This window comes from Bactrocera tryoni, chromosome 3 (genome assembly GCF_016617805.1).
Source record: "Bactrocera tryoni isolate S06 chromosome 3, CSIRO_BtryS06_freeze2, whole genome shotgun sequence".
NCBI lineage: Eukaryota > Metazoa > Arthropoda > Insecta > Diptera > Tephritidae > Bactrocera > Bactrocera tryoni.
This window is the reverse complement of record NC_052501.1, coordinates 72,731,095-72,747,664: the sequence shown is the minus strand read 5'-3', so window position 1 is coordinate 72,747,664 and position 16,570 is coordinate 72,731,095. Positions and strand designations below refer to the sequence as shown.

The window sequence follows — 16,570 nt, the reverse complement described above, 5'->3', positions numbered from 1 at the left end:
GAGTTTAATTAACATTTAGTGCTAACTGTATGTCCTTGCTGCGTGGGGTATTAATGGGAATAGCTTTTTAGGTTAGATAAGGTTAGTCTGTTAGGCTAAAGAGCCACGGTTAAACTTGTTGTGGTGCTTTGTAATACCATATGTAGACCCGTTACGAAGTTCCTGAGATTAACGAAAATTTCAACCGACTCTATGGCCTCACTAATGAAACCTCTTCCAATGTCTCGTACCGTGGAATCCCTAAATGCTTAAGGCATAGTCTTGCCAATGTGAAATAAGTGCTCAAAAAGTTATCTAATATTTCCCTAGTGCCTTGCTTCGACATTTTCGGTAGTTTTCTCTATCCGTCAGTGCCACGCTACAAGGGTATGCTGCCAATAGACTAGTATATATTCCAGTCATGTTCTTACAGTCCAGTTTATAGAGTGCCAGTAAAAGGTTTATATAATGCCGATCTACCATTTTAAACATGACTTGTGCAGTTTAACACCCAAGTACATCCTTTATCCCGTTTTGATTATTCTTGGCATGCTCCAGTCGCGATCTTTACATATACAATACATGAATTTTCCATGGTTTTCTGGTGACAGCCGAACTCTACTCTTAGCAATCCGTCCACTATCGCATTGTCTTCCATGTCTTTGTGACCTGGCACCCAGTAGCAGTGACGACACTACCCCAGTGGCTTTGAAGACTCTCTCTACTGCGACCTAAGTTTCCAAGACACTTTTAGGCGATATGCGTCACATGGTTAAAGCCTTGATGTTCGCTTAGCTCTACATGTACATTTTGCTTCTGGGGTTCTCTGCTGATGCACTAGAGAGAACCATTAGCAAAGGCATTTGCTTGGAATATACTGCAGTGGTTCGCCAGTTTCTTAGAGCTCCTGATATGCGCAGTGAGTCTTAGTGCTCCTGTTATGCCCAGTGTAGAGGGTCCCTGAACCCTTTCTGTTGGAATCCGGTAGTTATATTTTTGTAAGCACTTACATCACACTGCTGCAGCATATTGTTCTTACAATTGCTGTTTAGCACTAGTACATGAGAAGGAAAGAAGGCGCCAGATTGTGTCGAGCATCTGCCCACAAGGATTTAAGGCAATGGATAACCTTTTTTTTGTGCTTCCACAAAAGGCTTCTATAAAAGACCCCTAGGTGATTGGTGCGGTTCTTGTTTGAGAATTATGTACCAAGTATTGAAGGCAGCTTCCATGACCAGATTTTGTACTTCCTGGGGAAAACAGGCAGATCCGTTTTTTTTTTGTGGATTCCATCCCAGACCTGCTTGCGATGCTTAATTCTGCACTGTATTGAGAGTGTCGGTCATAATACTGTTACTGGTATCTAAGCATATTACCGTTATTAACATATTAATATGGCAATGTCATCTGTCGGGCTTGTCACTTCAGTTCCTTAACATTTTATGCACCACTAATGTCCATAGGAACGGAGATAGCACCCCAAACTTTGGTGTGTCTCTACAGACTTCCTTTGTCATTTTATCGTCGTTCCATTCTGCTCTGATCCTTCTAGAGATCAAGAGGTTTTTCAACTGACGATGTATGGCAGGATCAACACCCATTGACTGGACAATATTCAGAATGATTTCTTTTTATAGTAGGAGGAAGCATCGAAAGCCAGAGTGCGGGACATTAATTAAACCTAACCTACTCCCATCTCATGACTCTTCCACGGGACCACTGGACAAAGTTTTACTTCATGAGAGAGAAGAGGATATTTAGGTCTCCTCTATTATAATTTGATTTGACGCTTTGCTGACAGCTTTCCATTTTACAGAGGACTCGCACATAAGTGCAGTCAAATTTTCCACCGTGGTACTACCTCCAAGGGTGGTTTTCCGCTTTTTCCTTATATAATACTTGAAGACCGTGGGCAATAAAAGAATACGTGTTCAGAGTCTTCTATTCACTCTGTACACGGCGGATGGTATGGCCTAAAGTCATGACGGTATTTGAATTAGTAGCTTCCGAGGCAACCATACCCACTGAGTATTTAGGTTAGGTGAAAATCCCGGTCTCCATATTGTTTACCTATCCACAAATGTATGTCCGGAATCAGTCTATCGGTCCACCGTTCTTTGTATGAAGTTTGCCACCGTTGTTGCCACATTGTGATGCCTCCGATTCTCTCCACTGTTTTTGCTGCGGTAGACGTCTCTAATAAGTTATATATTCGCGCGAATTCGTCTCACTGGATGCCAATCACCACCATACTGGCGAATAGCAGCCTCATTTGAAATGGTTCGGAAAGCACTTTTCACCAGTATTGCTGAAAGTCTATGCACTGCTTTAATTGGTCTAGCATATGATTTTATGTCTAGCGCCTGTATCCATAATGTAGCCGCATACAGAATAACTGAACTCATTACCTTAGTTATTAAACGTCGTCGGCTGGACCGCACACTGCCTTTATTTGCCAACATTCTAGATTTTAATATACTTGCTTTATGTGTGTAGCATTTTCCAAGTGTCCCTTGACTTTGAGTCTTGAGTCCACTATTACACCAAGATAATTCAACTGCGGCTGTGAAGTAATCTCACATTCTCCTATGGTCAGCGATATTTTTTCTTCAATTTCCCTGGAGCTTATGAGCAAGACTTTTGTTTTCTCCTCGGCCAGCTCTAGACTCATGATATGGGAGCAAACCATCGGCGCAAACCATTTATGCAGTCATTGCATTTGATCCGGAAGTCATCCAGATGTTAAACTACTGCTATCTCTAAGAGGTCATCCGCATATACAATTGTTTTCACATTTTTTTTGGTTGTTATAGAACCTTGCGGTACTCCACTGGAAATAGTGTAGCTCTGAGCTTTATACTGAAACATTTATTTGAAATTCTGCACTGTAATATAGTTGCTATATAAATAGACCGATCAAAATCACGCTAACGATCTCTTTATATCCTTTAATGCTATAATAATGCATCTCTGAAAGGTATCGCTTGCGCCGCAGTTTATGCTTTTACTTGATTCTTGCTTTCTTTGTGTTTTCTTTTAATCTTTTGGTTAATTAGTTTCATACATGTTTACCAAATCCCGTTTGCTATCCATTACGGAATCCAATTTTAAACTTTTCATACCACACACATATGGTGCACAGTTCAATTCTCGTGGCAAGACCAATTTCACTGACGCCCCGCTTTGCGCTCCACAGTGTAATTTTAAGCTCAAATGTCAGCCAATCGAATTTCAACACGCTACATAGACACTGCAGCAAGGGTGTTGTGCCACAAAAAGCTGCAAGTGAACTAATTGACTGTTAAAATAAAGTCGCAAATCGTTGAAAATAAAGAAGAGCAATTCTCAGTGTGGCAATGCGGATGAAAAAATACGAAAAAGGATATGCATAGAAATAGTTGTTTGCGGTGTGTATGTGTAAGGGAGGACTAAGCATTCAGCAGATGTGGGTGTATGTACATATAAAGGCAGCACTATATATGTATGTGTGATATATATTGCATGTGTAGTCGATTGTGTGAAAGGATTCCAGCCACCACACTCAGAAATTGAAGATATAAATAGCCCGATATTTATTCCGAATATATACAAATGCTTGGATTTGCCAACACCAACACACCTTGTAGCACACAACAGCTGAACCAAGTCATTTAGATAGCGATTTCCAAGCATACACACAAACACACACTTACAAGCTCGACGTAGCAAATGCCAGCAATAAAATCCCCAGCGTCCTTTCAATGCAGAAGCAAACTGATTGGTTAACTGACAACTGTAAAAGTCCATTTGTATATAAATTTGTTGCCGTCGAGTTGTCAGCTTGTGCTGCATGTGTGCATGTATGTGTGTGTGAGGTGTTGCATGTGGCCACTGAGGTTTTGTTCGAAGGATTAGTGCGACTTTATCACGCGCTGCTCTTCCGCTCGTTTAATATGCTTTGATAGTAAATTTAGTGTAGGATTTGGTGAATGAGATTAGTTGGCGGAGCACAAACGCGCAGCACAGCATGGAGCAGCGCAGAAAATGTGAGATAGCTAAATGAAAGAGCATATATACTATATATAGCCATTTAGTAAGAGTACGCAAGTATGCAAGGAAATTTTCGGGAAACAGCAAGGATGCAATGCTATTGGTTTTAATTAAATGAAATATTGAATTCATTTCAACTCCGGAAAATGCTTTGAAGTTAAGGCATAATATAATTTAAAATTTAGATATTTGAATATATGAAATGGAGCGAATGGAGGGGTATAATAGCGTTTTTAATGCGAGAGTTGTTAACTATTACTGAAATGTTGGAATTTGTCAAATAAAAACAATTTTCCATACAAGAACTCAAGTTTGACCAGTTAATTTGTATGACAGCTATATGTTATAGTTGTCCGATCTGTGAGATTTCTTCGTGAATTGTAGCAATGCCTAAGTTAGTGATCTGTGCCGAATTTTATGAAGATGGCTACACAAATACAAACGTTTTCCATATAAAGACTTCAGTTTGATCAATCAGTTTGTATGGCAGCTATATGTTATAGTAGTCCGATCTGCGCGATTTCTTCGCACAATATAGTGCTGCTTTGGATATTATTTTGTGTTGAATTTTGTGAAATTATCTTGTCGAACAAAAAAGTTTTCCATAAAAAGACTTGAGTTTGATCAATCAGTTTGTATGGCAGCTATATGTTACAATGCTCCGATCTGAAAAATTTCTGCTGAGATTATAGTCATGCTCTTCTTAACAACCTTGTGAAATTTGGTGAAGATACAATGTCAACTTGAAAAATTTTTCATACAGAGGCTTGAGTTGGATCGATCAGTTTATATGGGAGCTATATGCTATAGTGGTCCAACCGGCACAATTTCTTTGAGGGTTACGTTATTGTCTGAAATAATAAATTACGCCAAATTTCATGAAGATATCTTAACAAATAAAAAAGTTTTCCATACAAAGACTTGAGTTTAATTGATCAGTTTGTATGACAGCTATATGCTATAGTGGTCCGATACCGGCGTTGCGAAGTAAATAGCAGTTTTTTAGGAAGATATGGATAAGAACAAAATTTCAGATCGTTATCTCGAAAACAGACTAGTAGTGACTTGTTCAAGATGTTACAATTTCCGTGGCAAAATTGGTAAATCCCATTCAAGGCATAAAAATAGGTATTTCTTTTCCAACTAAGCAAGAAAGAAGTGAAAAATAAAAAACAAAAGTATTTCAAGTAGTCAGTTTTTATACATTAATTAATCTCCGGGTATAAAAAAAAACACTAAGAAGTCTTTCAAAACATCTGAAAACATTTTACAGTCATGTCCAAATTCTGTCATTATTGCGGTTAACTTTGACATAATTTTAAAATCGGCGTTATTTGCTTATCGATACCCTTAGTGGCAGTACGACCTAACGTCGTTTTTGAACTGAAAAAAGAAACACCGAACATAAAGTTTCCGGCATTGCTGCAGCTTTTTTATAATGTGGTTTTTACGTCGTCAAGATTAATGACAGTTGCTGTCAAACTAGACTGTCCCGGCTATAACCGCGTAAGCAGTGTCTACGCTAATAAAGAAGAAGTCAAACTAGAGAAAAAGCTGGCCATTTATTTTTCATGACAACATACAGCCACATATATTTCGAACGCTATTTCTAATCTGGTAAAAAAAATTTAAAATTTGTGAGCTGCTGTGGGAAATGTCTTACTGTTACAACTGACAACACTTTTTGAGACAAATTACTGTCAAGTTAAATTTAGGATTGTACGTCAAATTAGTACAAAATATCGGAAATATGGAAATTAGCAATTTGTTGCCATTCCAAGATTTTTTTTTTTGTTTTTTTTTTTGTTCAAATCTATGGAATAATAGTCACTGATATTTTTTTGCTATTGCCAAGTTAGTGTCATTAAATTTGACATAAACCAGTAAACCAGTTTAAAACTATATCAACTCATATAATAATTTTGTACTAAATATTCCTCAGACATAAATAATTTTTCAGAGATATGTCTTCTATATGTACATATGTCTGAGTTATTTGCAAAAATATTTTTTTCCTTGGTTGAAAAATTTATCAAAATATGTACTTAATGAGATGATGTATACATTTTTTAGAATTAAAATTATATTTCGCCTAGTGTTGGGGACCGAATAGTTTATTTTACGTAACAAAATATGGATGGGAATGTGAATTGAGATAAATCATGCTATGAACAGCTTCGCAAAAAAAATATAGGTGTTTGTTTTTTATGGTTGGAAAATATATTGGGTAATCGAAAAATATAGCGAATTTCTTCTTTGTTTTAACTCATTTTTGAACAGTGCTGTTTTTTATTCAACATACCCGAAGTTATTTTTTTTTTTTGGTTAGATGAAGCTTGAAATTTCGCCTTTCTAACACTATATGGTGTGATACAATGTGATTGGTAGCACTGAAGATATACGACTGTGGCGACATCTATACGAAATACAATACGAAAAGACTTTTTCGACTACACAATATATATCATAATTGTAGATTTATGTAGATCAGTCTTAAGTATCCATCGAAATATCTCCATAATTCTAAGTTTTTGCTACATATATTGAGCTTATATCGTCACCTAAAATGCAAAATAACGTATCATCAAAAAATTCGAAATTGAGTATCTTATTGCTTACGATTCGCTACTTCAAATGACATACATAATATTACATATGTCCAAAATTTTCAGGTTTTGCGCTCATATATGAACCAGTTTTAACCAATATTAAAATTTTTTTTCACTCTTGTTCCATTTTATTTCGTGTTTCATTCACGCCACTGTAAATTTTCGAAAATGTTGGTACGTTATTTTGCATTTTAGGTGACGATACGTTTATTAACCTTGTGTTCTATATAGTTTCTGCTATATTTAGTTGAATAACTTTCTGTGAAATAAGTTTAGTTTTCTAAGATATTCCTCTTCTATTTCACAATAAACTGGCTATTATGAGCTTCTTTTCATAAAAATATGCGTCTCCATAGCACCGCCTTGAATGAAACAAGATATTTATGCGTATTGGGATCTTAAGAAGCGCTGCGAGTATGAAGTAGTAATGTGGCCTATTAGACAGGAGCTCGGAAAAATATATGACTGGCTTATCTTTAATACAATCAATATGTGAATTCTGAATAGATTTTTAATTCCACTAAATAATATTTTCATAAATTTACTATTTCATTTTAGTTGGACTGCAAAAACTGTAAATATGACGCTTTAATTTCGGAAACAAATCTGAGCGGTGGTTATGACTACAGCAATAGCGGTAATATGGGCGATTCGGCAGATGGTGAGTATATGACTAAGTCATATTTTTTTAACAATTTCTTACACCTCACGCTCCTTACTATCTCATAAACTGCAGAAATTATATTAGATATTTAAAAAATAATAAAAAAATATTAATTAAAATAATAAATAAAAATAAATACACAAGCTGCACTGAATTGAATTGAGAATAGCTGTCGTGGTTTTTTCACATTTTTTCATAAATTAACTGAACAAATTTTTGTTTTTTTAATTTACCTCGACAATTATTCTTACCTGGCTATAATTGTAATGTCCAATTGTGTCCACGTCAATAAAGAAAATTATTCTTTAATATTTTATAAAGGGAAAATAAGTGAATAAAAGAAAGCTTGATGGGTCGGTAGAAGAGAAAACTTTGTTCCAAAGTTTGCTTTAAACAAATTTTCATCAATTTTGCGCCATCTATGGCGTCAACCATTAAGCTGGCACTCAAATGTTTAAAACTTCAGCTCTTCTTGAGTTAATTCTCAATATATGGAATTAAATAAGGAGCATGAAAGCAAGTTTGATTGGTCGGTATTAAAAAGCAGTTTATTTTCAGCAAATTAGAGTCAATATTGCGCCATCTATCGGGTCAATAATGCGCTTTAGATAAAGTTTTTCAATCCTAGTTAAACTCTCAATACATAAAAGATGATGATTTGAAATTCAAGCGACAAATGTCACCAGTCATTGAGTGTGATATGTGCTCAACTGGTAATTGCAAAAGTTACAAGGTCTGACTGGAGACTTAGATCTGGTACCATAGGCTGGGGTTAATTCTTAGAATTCGCTCGAATCTGCTCATTGGGTTTGGCCTTTGCCAGAGATTCGTGGTGGCTGCGGTTTAAACATAAAGACAGGTAGGATTGATAATTCAGTTCAGTGTGGAGTCGAACTGCGGCCGGGTGCCGCACCCACAGCATGGCAGAGATTTCAGGTTAGCTTCGAATGCGACTAAAGTGGGAAAGGTGTCCCTTCCACCTGACCAATTGGTATCAAATATTGATGCATAGATCAGCCCCCGAAGTAATGCATACTTTTTAGAAGTATTAAGTATTTTGTTATAGGGACTTATGAAGATAATTGTAATCTAGCGCTATCTATCGAGTAGTATAATATTAGGAAAAGTTTGTCTGTCACGCAATGTATAGACCTACTGGCCCTTAATAATGACAAATGGACGTTCCGTTTGACTTAAGATAAAGTATTCGTCATACAGTATGTCAACGTTCTTTGCGAACTTTAAAAGCCACTTGATATCTAAACTTGATGATCTAGTCCTTTGAACAGTGAAGATAATAGATATCTGAGGTTAGATAATGCTGGACAGGTATTCCAGGGCCTATCTCATGTCTACTTTTCTGCATTTTCTGCTTGTGCTGTTGTTACTTATATACTGCATGCGAGCCGCAATGACAGTCGGTTGTGACCTGTCAAAAAGCCAACAAACGCACGGAAGTCCTTTTGAGATAGTGTGAGTAAAAAGTATGGCGCTTTCCTGACTGCAAAGACTTCCGTTTGGTAGATAAGGCAGTATTCCGGAGGCTTTAAGGGGCGTTTGGGGTTCAAATCCGAGTAATAGATTCCGGCTCCCACTCCATTAGTTTTTTTTTTTTGATGCGTCTGTAAGTATGTTGCAAGAACTCCACTCTGCGAACTCTAGTACGCCTTTAAACTGCTGGTAAAATAATTTTCTCTGCCCTTTCAATTTTAAACGACTTCATTAGTGACTTGCATTTGCTTCTTCACATTATCCTTTCAGACTCCTGTCGCCTGCTGCACAATTCACCGGCGAAATTGAATCAAAATCAAATGTTGACGGGAGCGAAAATCAATGCGCACTACTATCAACAACAGCATCAGCAGCAACCGCAGCTACAACAACAACAGCAACAACGTCCCGATGTGATGCTTATGGCAACAACAGCAGCGGCAGCACCGAAATCAATGCAACAACAATATCAGCAACTTTATAGCCGCTCGGCCACACCATCACCGCAACATTTGCAACAGCAGCCGCAACAACAACAACATGCCATGCAAACATTCCACATCGTATCGGCCGGTTCGTCGCCCACACAACAAGGTCAACAACAACAACAACAGCTACAAGCACTGCCAACACTGCGCCAGTACGCGACGCTGCAAACGCACCAGCATAAACCACAACACCAACAACAACCACAACAGTATGTTGCTGTGCCCAGCGGTGCGCTGGTGCGTTTTCAAACAACAACAACAACGCCGGCCGCAACAGGCATCGCCTCGGCGCTGAGCGGCAGTGGCAATAATTGCACAACCGACGGCAATGGCAACGTCGGCATCGGTGTGGGCGCCACACTCATCGCCACCGGCATGTCGGGCAATTGTTATCAATCGGCGAATGTGTCAGTGCCCGGCGGGGGCACAGCGACGGCCACAATTTACTTTCCAATTGCCACAGCAGCGCATCCACAGCAACACCAACAACAACACCAGCAAACATCGAGCTTTACGTCCGTTGACTCTGCGGCAGCAACTGCAGCAAACAATGACGCTACAATAGCAACAACAATAAGTGGCACCAGCTTGGGTTCGGGCAGCAGCACCGCAGCCGCAACGCAATTGCTTTGCAATCAGCCGATTGTGAAATATCACACCATACAGCTAACGCATGCAACGCGGAAACCACAACAACAACAACAACAAACGCAACAGCAACCGGCTTTGATGGGTAGCGCGGCTGATGTGTTGCCACTGCCGCCACCGCCGGCCTACCAAACGGCAACGGTGCACGGTGAGTAAGCGCATGCAAAGCATTAACAGTGATTTGCTTAAAACTTTAACTGAAACTTTTCACGTCTCTTTGATGAATTTAAAAAAGGCTTTAAGTTTATATGAAAATCTAGCCCACCTAATATTAAAGTTAATAATAATTAATTAATTTAATTATCATTGTTAAGTAAAACAGAAATGAATAGGTGGCAACGCTTTTCAAAAAAAATTTTAAAATTAAGCCTTTACGCCTTTAATTCGGTAATCAGTTTTAATAAAAATTTCATCAAAACTTTTTTATTTATGTATGAAAATTATTGAATATATGGCAACCCCTTCCAATAACCTTGAAATAAAATGCTGACTTCATTTTGCTTAATTTGATGCCCATATCGTATACTCCATTTATATTAACATTTCAGTTCGTTAAAATTTTCATAAATGTGGCAACACTTTAAATTTTTGTTTTTCAATCACGCCATTGTAAATGAAAATAATTTGCAATCAGTTTTTATTTTTAAGTTTATTTTTTAAAATTAAATTTGTAAACATATGGCAACCTCCTACAATAATATTTGCAATAAAATGCTGCGTAACCTGTTTTAATTTGTCGCCTATATCAATACTAAACTTATATTATCATTTCAGTTCGTTGAAATTTTTACAAATGTGGCAACATCTTTAAAAATATATATATTTTTTAATTACGTTATTTTAAACGTATGTATGTGCATAATTTTGCAATCAGTTTTTATTTAAGAGTTTATTTTTTAAATAATTTTTAAATTAAACTTTGTGAACATATGGCAACCTCTTATAATAAAATTTGCATTGAAATGCTTTCTTAATCCAGCTTAAATTGATGCCTTTTGATTTAAAAAATGTGGCAACACCTCTAAAAATATTTTTTTTATATTAAGTTAAATGTTGGAAATATTAAAATTTAATTTTGAAATAAATTTTTATAAACAAAGTTATCTTTTAAATATTTTTAATGGCTGTTTGTGTTACCTAAAACGAATCCATTGAGATATAGGGTTATAAAGAGTGATCCATTTCGAGTTTATCTACTTTTCTGAAAAAAAAACATAGATACTTAAAATTTAATGGAGAATGTTTATTATCATTGGAACCAACATTCTTTGGTATTTACTTTTTGAATATTATCTCTTTCAAATGTTGGTCGAGGGTTTGTCTCAGATAGTCCATCCGTTGAGTTCAATTTTCAATCACTTGTTCGAACATTTTTACTACTAATTGGCGAATGACATGCGTGATGTTGTGCTCCAAGGCCTAAACCGAAGCAGGATTCTCCGCACAGACTTTAGACGTTACTTATCTCCACAAGAAAAAGTCTTACGGTGTGACTTCCCACGACCTTGGTGACCAATCGACTACCCCAAAACGTGAAATTATCTGCTCACTGAAGTGTTCTTTCAATAAATCCATTGATGGGTGGGTAGTGGTGTCATCTTGTTGAAACCATGGCGTGATAATTGTCGCCATTGGAGGTTACGTTCTCACCTTATTTTTGAAGAAATATGAATCGCAGACTCCACCGGTCCACAAATCATACTAAATCATGGTTTTTCTACATGAAATGGCAGCTCTTAAACATCTTTAGGTTGTTCTTCGTTCCAAATGCGGAAATTTTGTTTGTTTACATATCAATTGAGCCATAAATGGGTCTCATCGCTGAACAAAACTTGACTCGAAAGCGTTGTATCTTCTTCGAACTTTTCAAGAGTCCATAGAGCGAAGCAATGTCGCTTAGGAATGTTGAACGGCCTTAGTCCTGGCTCAAGCTGTATTTTGTACGCTTTCAATTTAAGATCTCGACATAAAATGCACTCAGTCGTTCCATACGTCAGTTCGAGTTGCTGCGAACGGTGATCGACTCTGTAATGTCTGTTCGATCTCAGCTATGGCTGTTATATTTCCTTCACTACATGCTGGACGTAGTCTATTCAGTCGAATGCTATCCAATAATCAATGCTGGATTTCAAGATGGATGATAGTGTTGCTAATAGTACGCTCAGTTGGCCGATTATGTTGACCATAAGTTGAACGAAGCGCCCGAAAAACATTCTTTATGGAACGTGATTTTTTGCAATAAAGTTGAGCGATTTGTAAACGTTGCTCAGGCGTAAGTTTTTGCATGATGGAATGCCAAACAATACTGAACAAAAATGACATTACAACTTGGCATGACTCACGCGTGATCTGTCATAGAAGTATCACTATATTCGATCATTTCTATGATGTCGAAAGTTCTGCTTTAAATTCGCGATTCCAAGAATAGAAAAACTTGCTAATTTTATGCACTGAAAACGAATATACTATAGAGCAGATTTCCCGACCAGAGAGTTTGTTGAAATGTTAGGAGATACTACGACCGTTCTGTGAAAAATATCCGTAAATCGTTATGAAGAAGAGACTGTTAAAGTAGTTCCCTTTGTAGTTGTGAGAAAATAAAAAATTAGTTTAAAGAACTCCGGGTAGATTTTAATATTTTTACAAAAATGTTACCAAAAAAATCTGACAAAAAGTCTGACTTTGAAGCTGTCATAATATTTTTCAAGAATACTTTTACTTTAATAAAAGAGAACCATTGAAAAATAGTAGGGTCTACTAAGTCTTACTCAGTAATATTGGAATGAAACCTTGTCCTCCAATATTATTGTTTGATGTGCTCGAGAATTATCTACCACCTCCGTTAGAACACTATGTACACCAAAACGCTTTCACTCTCACTCAAACAAATACTTTGAAAATTATTTCCTTATTGATTTTACTCTCTACTCACAGTCTCTGTGCTCTCGAACTCTTTACTATTCTACTCAGTTTTCGACAAGTTCGTAGCATCTTTGATAAACTTTCTTAAATTTCCCAACAAATGCGAAGCAGCCACTATCTTCACCACTTGACGCAACCATTAAATCTGGAAATCCACTTTCGTTGCTGGCGGAAACTTTCACTCATTTTAAATCAACTACAAACTTTGACGTGCCAAACGCAGCCAACCACGACCACCTAACTAACGGAACAAGCAAATAAAACAACAATACACGAGAGAGCAACAACAGCATAAAAAAGCTGTGCTAAGATATTTCGTATGCTAACGGTAACTATGCAAGAGCAACAAGCAAATGAGGCAATTAGTTTGCTCCCGAACAGCAAAGGCTCGCTCGGCCTTATAAAGTTAAATCTTTCACTTGAATAACTCATTTACTTTCACATTTACTTATGTTTAAGTATATGTGTGTGTACTCGTATGGTTGTGTGTGCGTTAGTTGCACTGGCGCTTGGCTACCACATTGCTGCACTTTAATTGCATTTTGCTTTCAACTTAAAGTTGCACTACCTAAAACCGTAGATACAGCAATGGCAAAAACAACAACCACAAAAACAAAGCAAAGTTTATGCATTGCTGCAGCATCATCTAACCATTGGCTGGTGGTATTGGCGGTGTGGCGAGCAGCAAAACTTTTCCAAGTTGACTTTCATTAGTGGTTTGTGGCAGTGAGTGCAAATGCGGGCCATTGGCAAGCGGCCAGACTGCCAGGCGTCTCAAACACACACACACACACACACAACACCTCAACTGTATGTGTGAGCGTGTGTCACTGCAGCGTCAATGCAACACTGCATTTTGACACTGCTCTCTCCTGTATGGCGAGAAAAACTTTGCATGCCACACTTGTGTGGCAATTGAAATTTAAGCTCAGCCTTCCTTTGGTGACAGCTATGCAAACTGCAGAAAAAACACATTGTTGTTGTTGTTGCTGTTATGTGTTTGTTTGAAATCTGTCGGCCAATGTGCTTGTGTGAAAGTTAGACCACAACACTGATGCAGCTATTTACCGAGTTGTCAACGAGCAACCAAATATTCACACTTGCCGGTTGCGGTGGCAGCAACCGGTGAAGGCGTGTGTGAATCTAAAATAAGAACAAAAAAAGCGTTAACTTCGTGGCAGCGCTGCTGTAATACCCTTCAGAAATACAGAAGACTCCACACAATAACATGATTTGATCGGTCAGTTTGTATGGCAGCTAAATGCTATAGTGTTCCGATATAAACAGTTCCAACAAATGATCATATCTTTGGGGAGATAAAAATGTATGCAAAATTTCATATCAATATCTCAAAAACTGAATGACTTCTTCTTCAGTACTGGCGTAGACACCCCTTACGCGGTTATAGCCGAGTTGACAAAAAGGCGCCAGACGTTTCTTCTTCTTGTAATGTGTCGCCAAGCAAAGCCAAGTCCTACTCCACTTGGTCTTTCCAACGGAGTCATCAAAAGGGGGGTTTCTATTCTGAGGCTGTTGTCCTATTTTCTTTGGGAGCGTCTTTTACGTAGCGGGTCCAAAATCCAACGCATAACCCTGGAGAGGGATGGTTCGCTTTCTCGCTTTTGCTCGCCTACAAACGTATGTTCTGTGGTTACCAAGAGGATACTTGTTTTACGACCGGAAGTCGTGAACTGCTTCTGCCATATGTAAAAGAATCATTTCTGGCCAATACCAAGTGAATGTCAATCAGAGAACTTTACTCACTTGCGTGAACTTCTACATATAACTCCATCCTTCTAATGAATAGTTTGCGTGCATATAGACAGATCAATGGATAGCCGGGAAGACGGGCGGACATGGCCTGTATATGTAAAAAATAAAAATAATAAGCTTATCTGTGAGCTTCAAAGTATTGTAGCCAGTGGCTTGGAGGACCAGCAGTCAACATTTAGCTCTCAAACAAGTATAGTTTCACACTTTCAGACTACTGCATCTTCCAGTAGAAGATCTCCCCTTTCAGTGTGGATCTTCACTCCGAGAGGTGCGAAACTCACGCCAATAGCAGAGTATTCCAAGCCCACTTGGGTTTGCTGACTGTGCTAAAGAATAAACAAGTGTTCGGGTGTAAAAAATAAAAATAATAAGCTCATCTGTGAGCTGCAAAACTACTTTATACAGTAACTTAAGATATTTCAAATTCCTTTCAAAGCAAAATGTCGAATTAGCTTAGAGGAAAAGTACTTAATACAGAAAAGTACGATCCCCTCATCTTCGTCCTGGAAATCACTTTCGGCTTTCGTTTCGCTTTATTGATTGATAGACGGGAAATGCCTCTCCTCAATCATAATGACTCACCTAGACCTTGCATATTGATAAATCCAATACACTGCTGGGTGCTAGCGAAGCGATGGGATCCTTATTTGGAGACTGGATCCATGTCTTTAACCTACCCTATGCAGTGAATTAGCAAGTGTTCTGGTGTTTCAGGTTTCCTGTCACAGAACCGGCAGTTTACGCAAGAAGCTTGCAGTGGCCAGTGTAGAATTTGACCAGTAGTCTGAATTTGTTCCTAAAGAGGTTGATGTCATATTTAAACCTGCTGAGGTTGTAACCCCGCCTTAGCAACTTGGCATGACGCATGCCCCGTGTTGTTGTAGTTCTTCTTCCTTCGAAGCAGCTCTTTTATGGTATGTGGACCCGCCGCAGTGAAGAGTTCAGGTCCTACCATGTTAATGGATGCTGCGGAGCGGGCGAGATCATCAGCCAGTTCATTCCCAGCTATACCTTTGTGACTTGACACCCAGATGAGGTGCACTTGGTTACGTTCCGATATTCAGTAAATTGATCTCATAAGATGAAATTGCTTTAAGTGCCGCTTGACTATCGCTAAGTACACGATAGTTTCGATGGGCGTTAAGCTTTAGGCACTGACTTATGGCAAAGACTTCTGCCTGAAAAATGCGAAATTCGAAAATCATAGATATGGAGATTGTGCTATCCCTAAGCAGTAGCTAGAGTGTGGAATCAACCTTGAACTTCTTGGTGAAGTTTACGCTTTTGGTAATGCTGTTCCTTGGAAGAAGGACCAATGGTATTACACCACTTAACTCTTTCACCCACTGGGACTGGGGATATAATTCCTCAAAAAGTTGTCCTTGAGTGATGGGAAAACATTTGAAATGAGGTAGATCGCGAAGTAAAATAAAATATTTTGCCATCTGAAGACCAGTATTCTATCTTGAGAATTCTGAATAATTTTGAGCAAGAACCAAACTTTTGAGATCCGGAGTTGATTTACTTTTCTGCGGGTATATCTACAGTAAACTCAAAGAAAGTTCAGAATACTTGTTAACCAATTTAAGTAAGGACATATGTAACTACTTTAGTTGTTCTGGAACACGCTTACCAACCGATATTCAGCTTGTCAGCCGTTATTCAGCTCTTCAAGTGAATAACCGTCTTTACTTATGTACGCATATTACCATCAATTCAGCTATTAGTGTCCGCCCCACTTACGTACTGGGCAACGTTTTAATTGCATTTAACTTACACCGTTATCGTTAGCTTGCAACTGCTGTTTGCGGTGCATTGCTAGGCCGTTAGTTGTCTGTCGCAGACGTTTGCGAGGCGTTGACAGCATAGCAAATGTTGTGCTATAGGCTCAGCCAAGCGACATAATTCACAGCATTATTTCCAGCTGTTGCTGACTTGGCTGCCTTGAGCTTGCACTCCTTGCTGCC

The 16,570-nt window shown here is 38.1% G+C and overlaps 1 protein-coding gene across 2 annotated transcripts in view; it reads left to right on the top strand.

The window, feature by feature from the left end:
• The window catches only part of LOC120771957, a 232,475-nt gene that overhangs the window by 192,163 nt on the left and 23,742 nt on the right, over positions 1 to 16,570 (top strand). For both annotated transcript variants that reach the window (XM_040100270.1, XM_040100269.1), the window contains exons 5-6: positions 7,176 to 7,278; positions 9,043 to 10,056. In XM_040100270.1, coding sequence (XP_039956204.1) covers positions 7,176 to 7,278; positions 9,043 to 10,056 — 1,117 coding nt within the window. The remainder of the gene's footprint in view (positions 1 to 7,175; positions 7,279 to 9,042; positions 10,057 to 16,570) is intronic.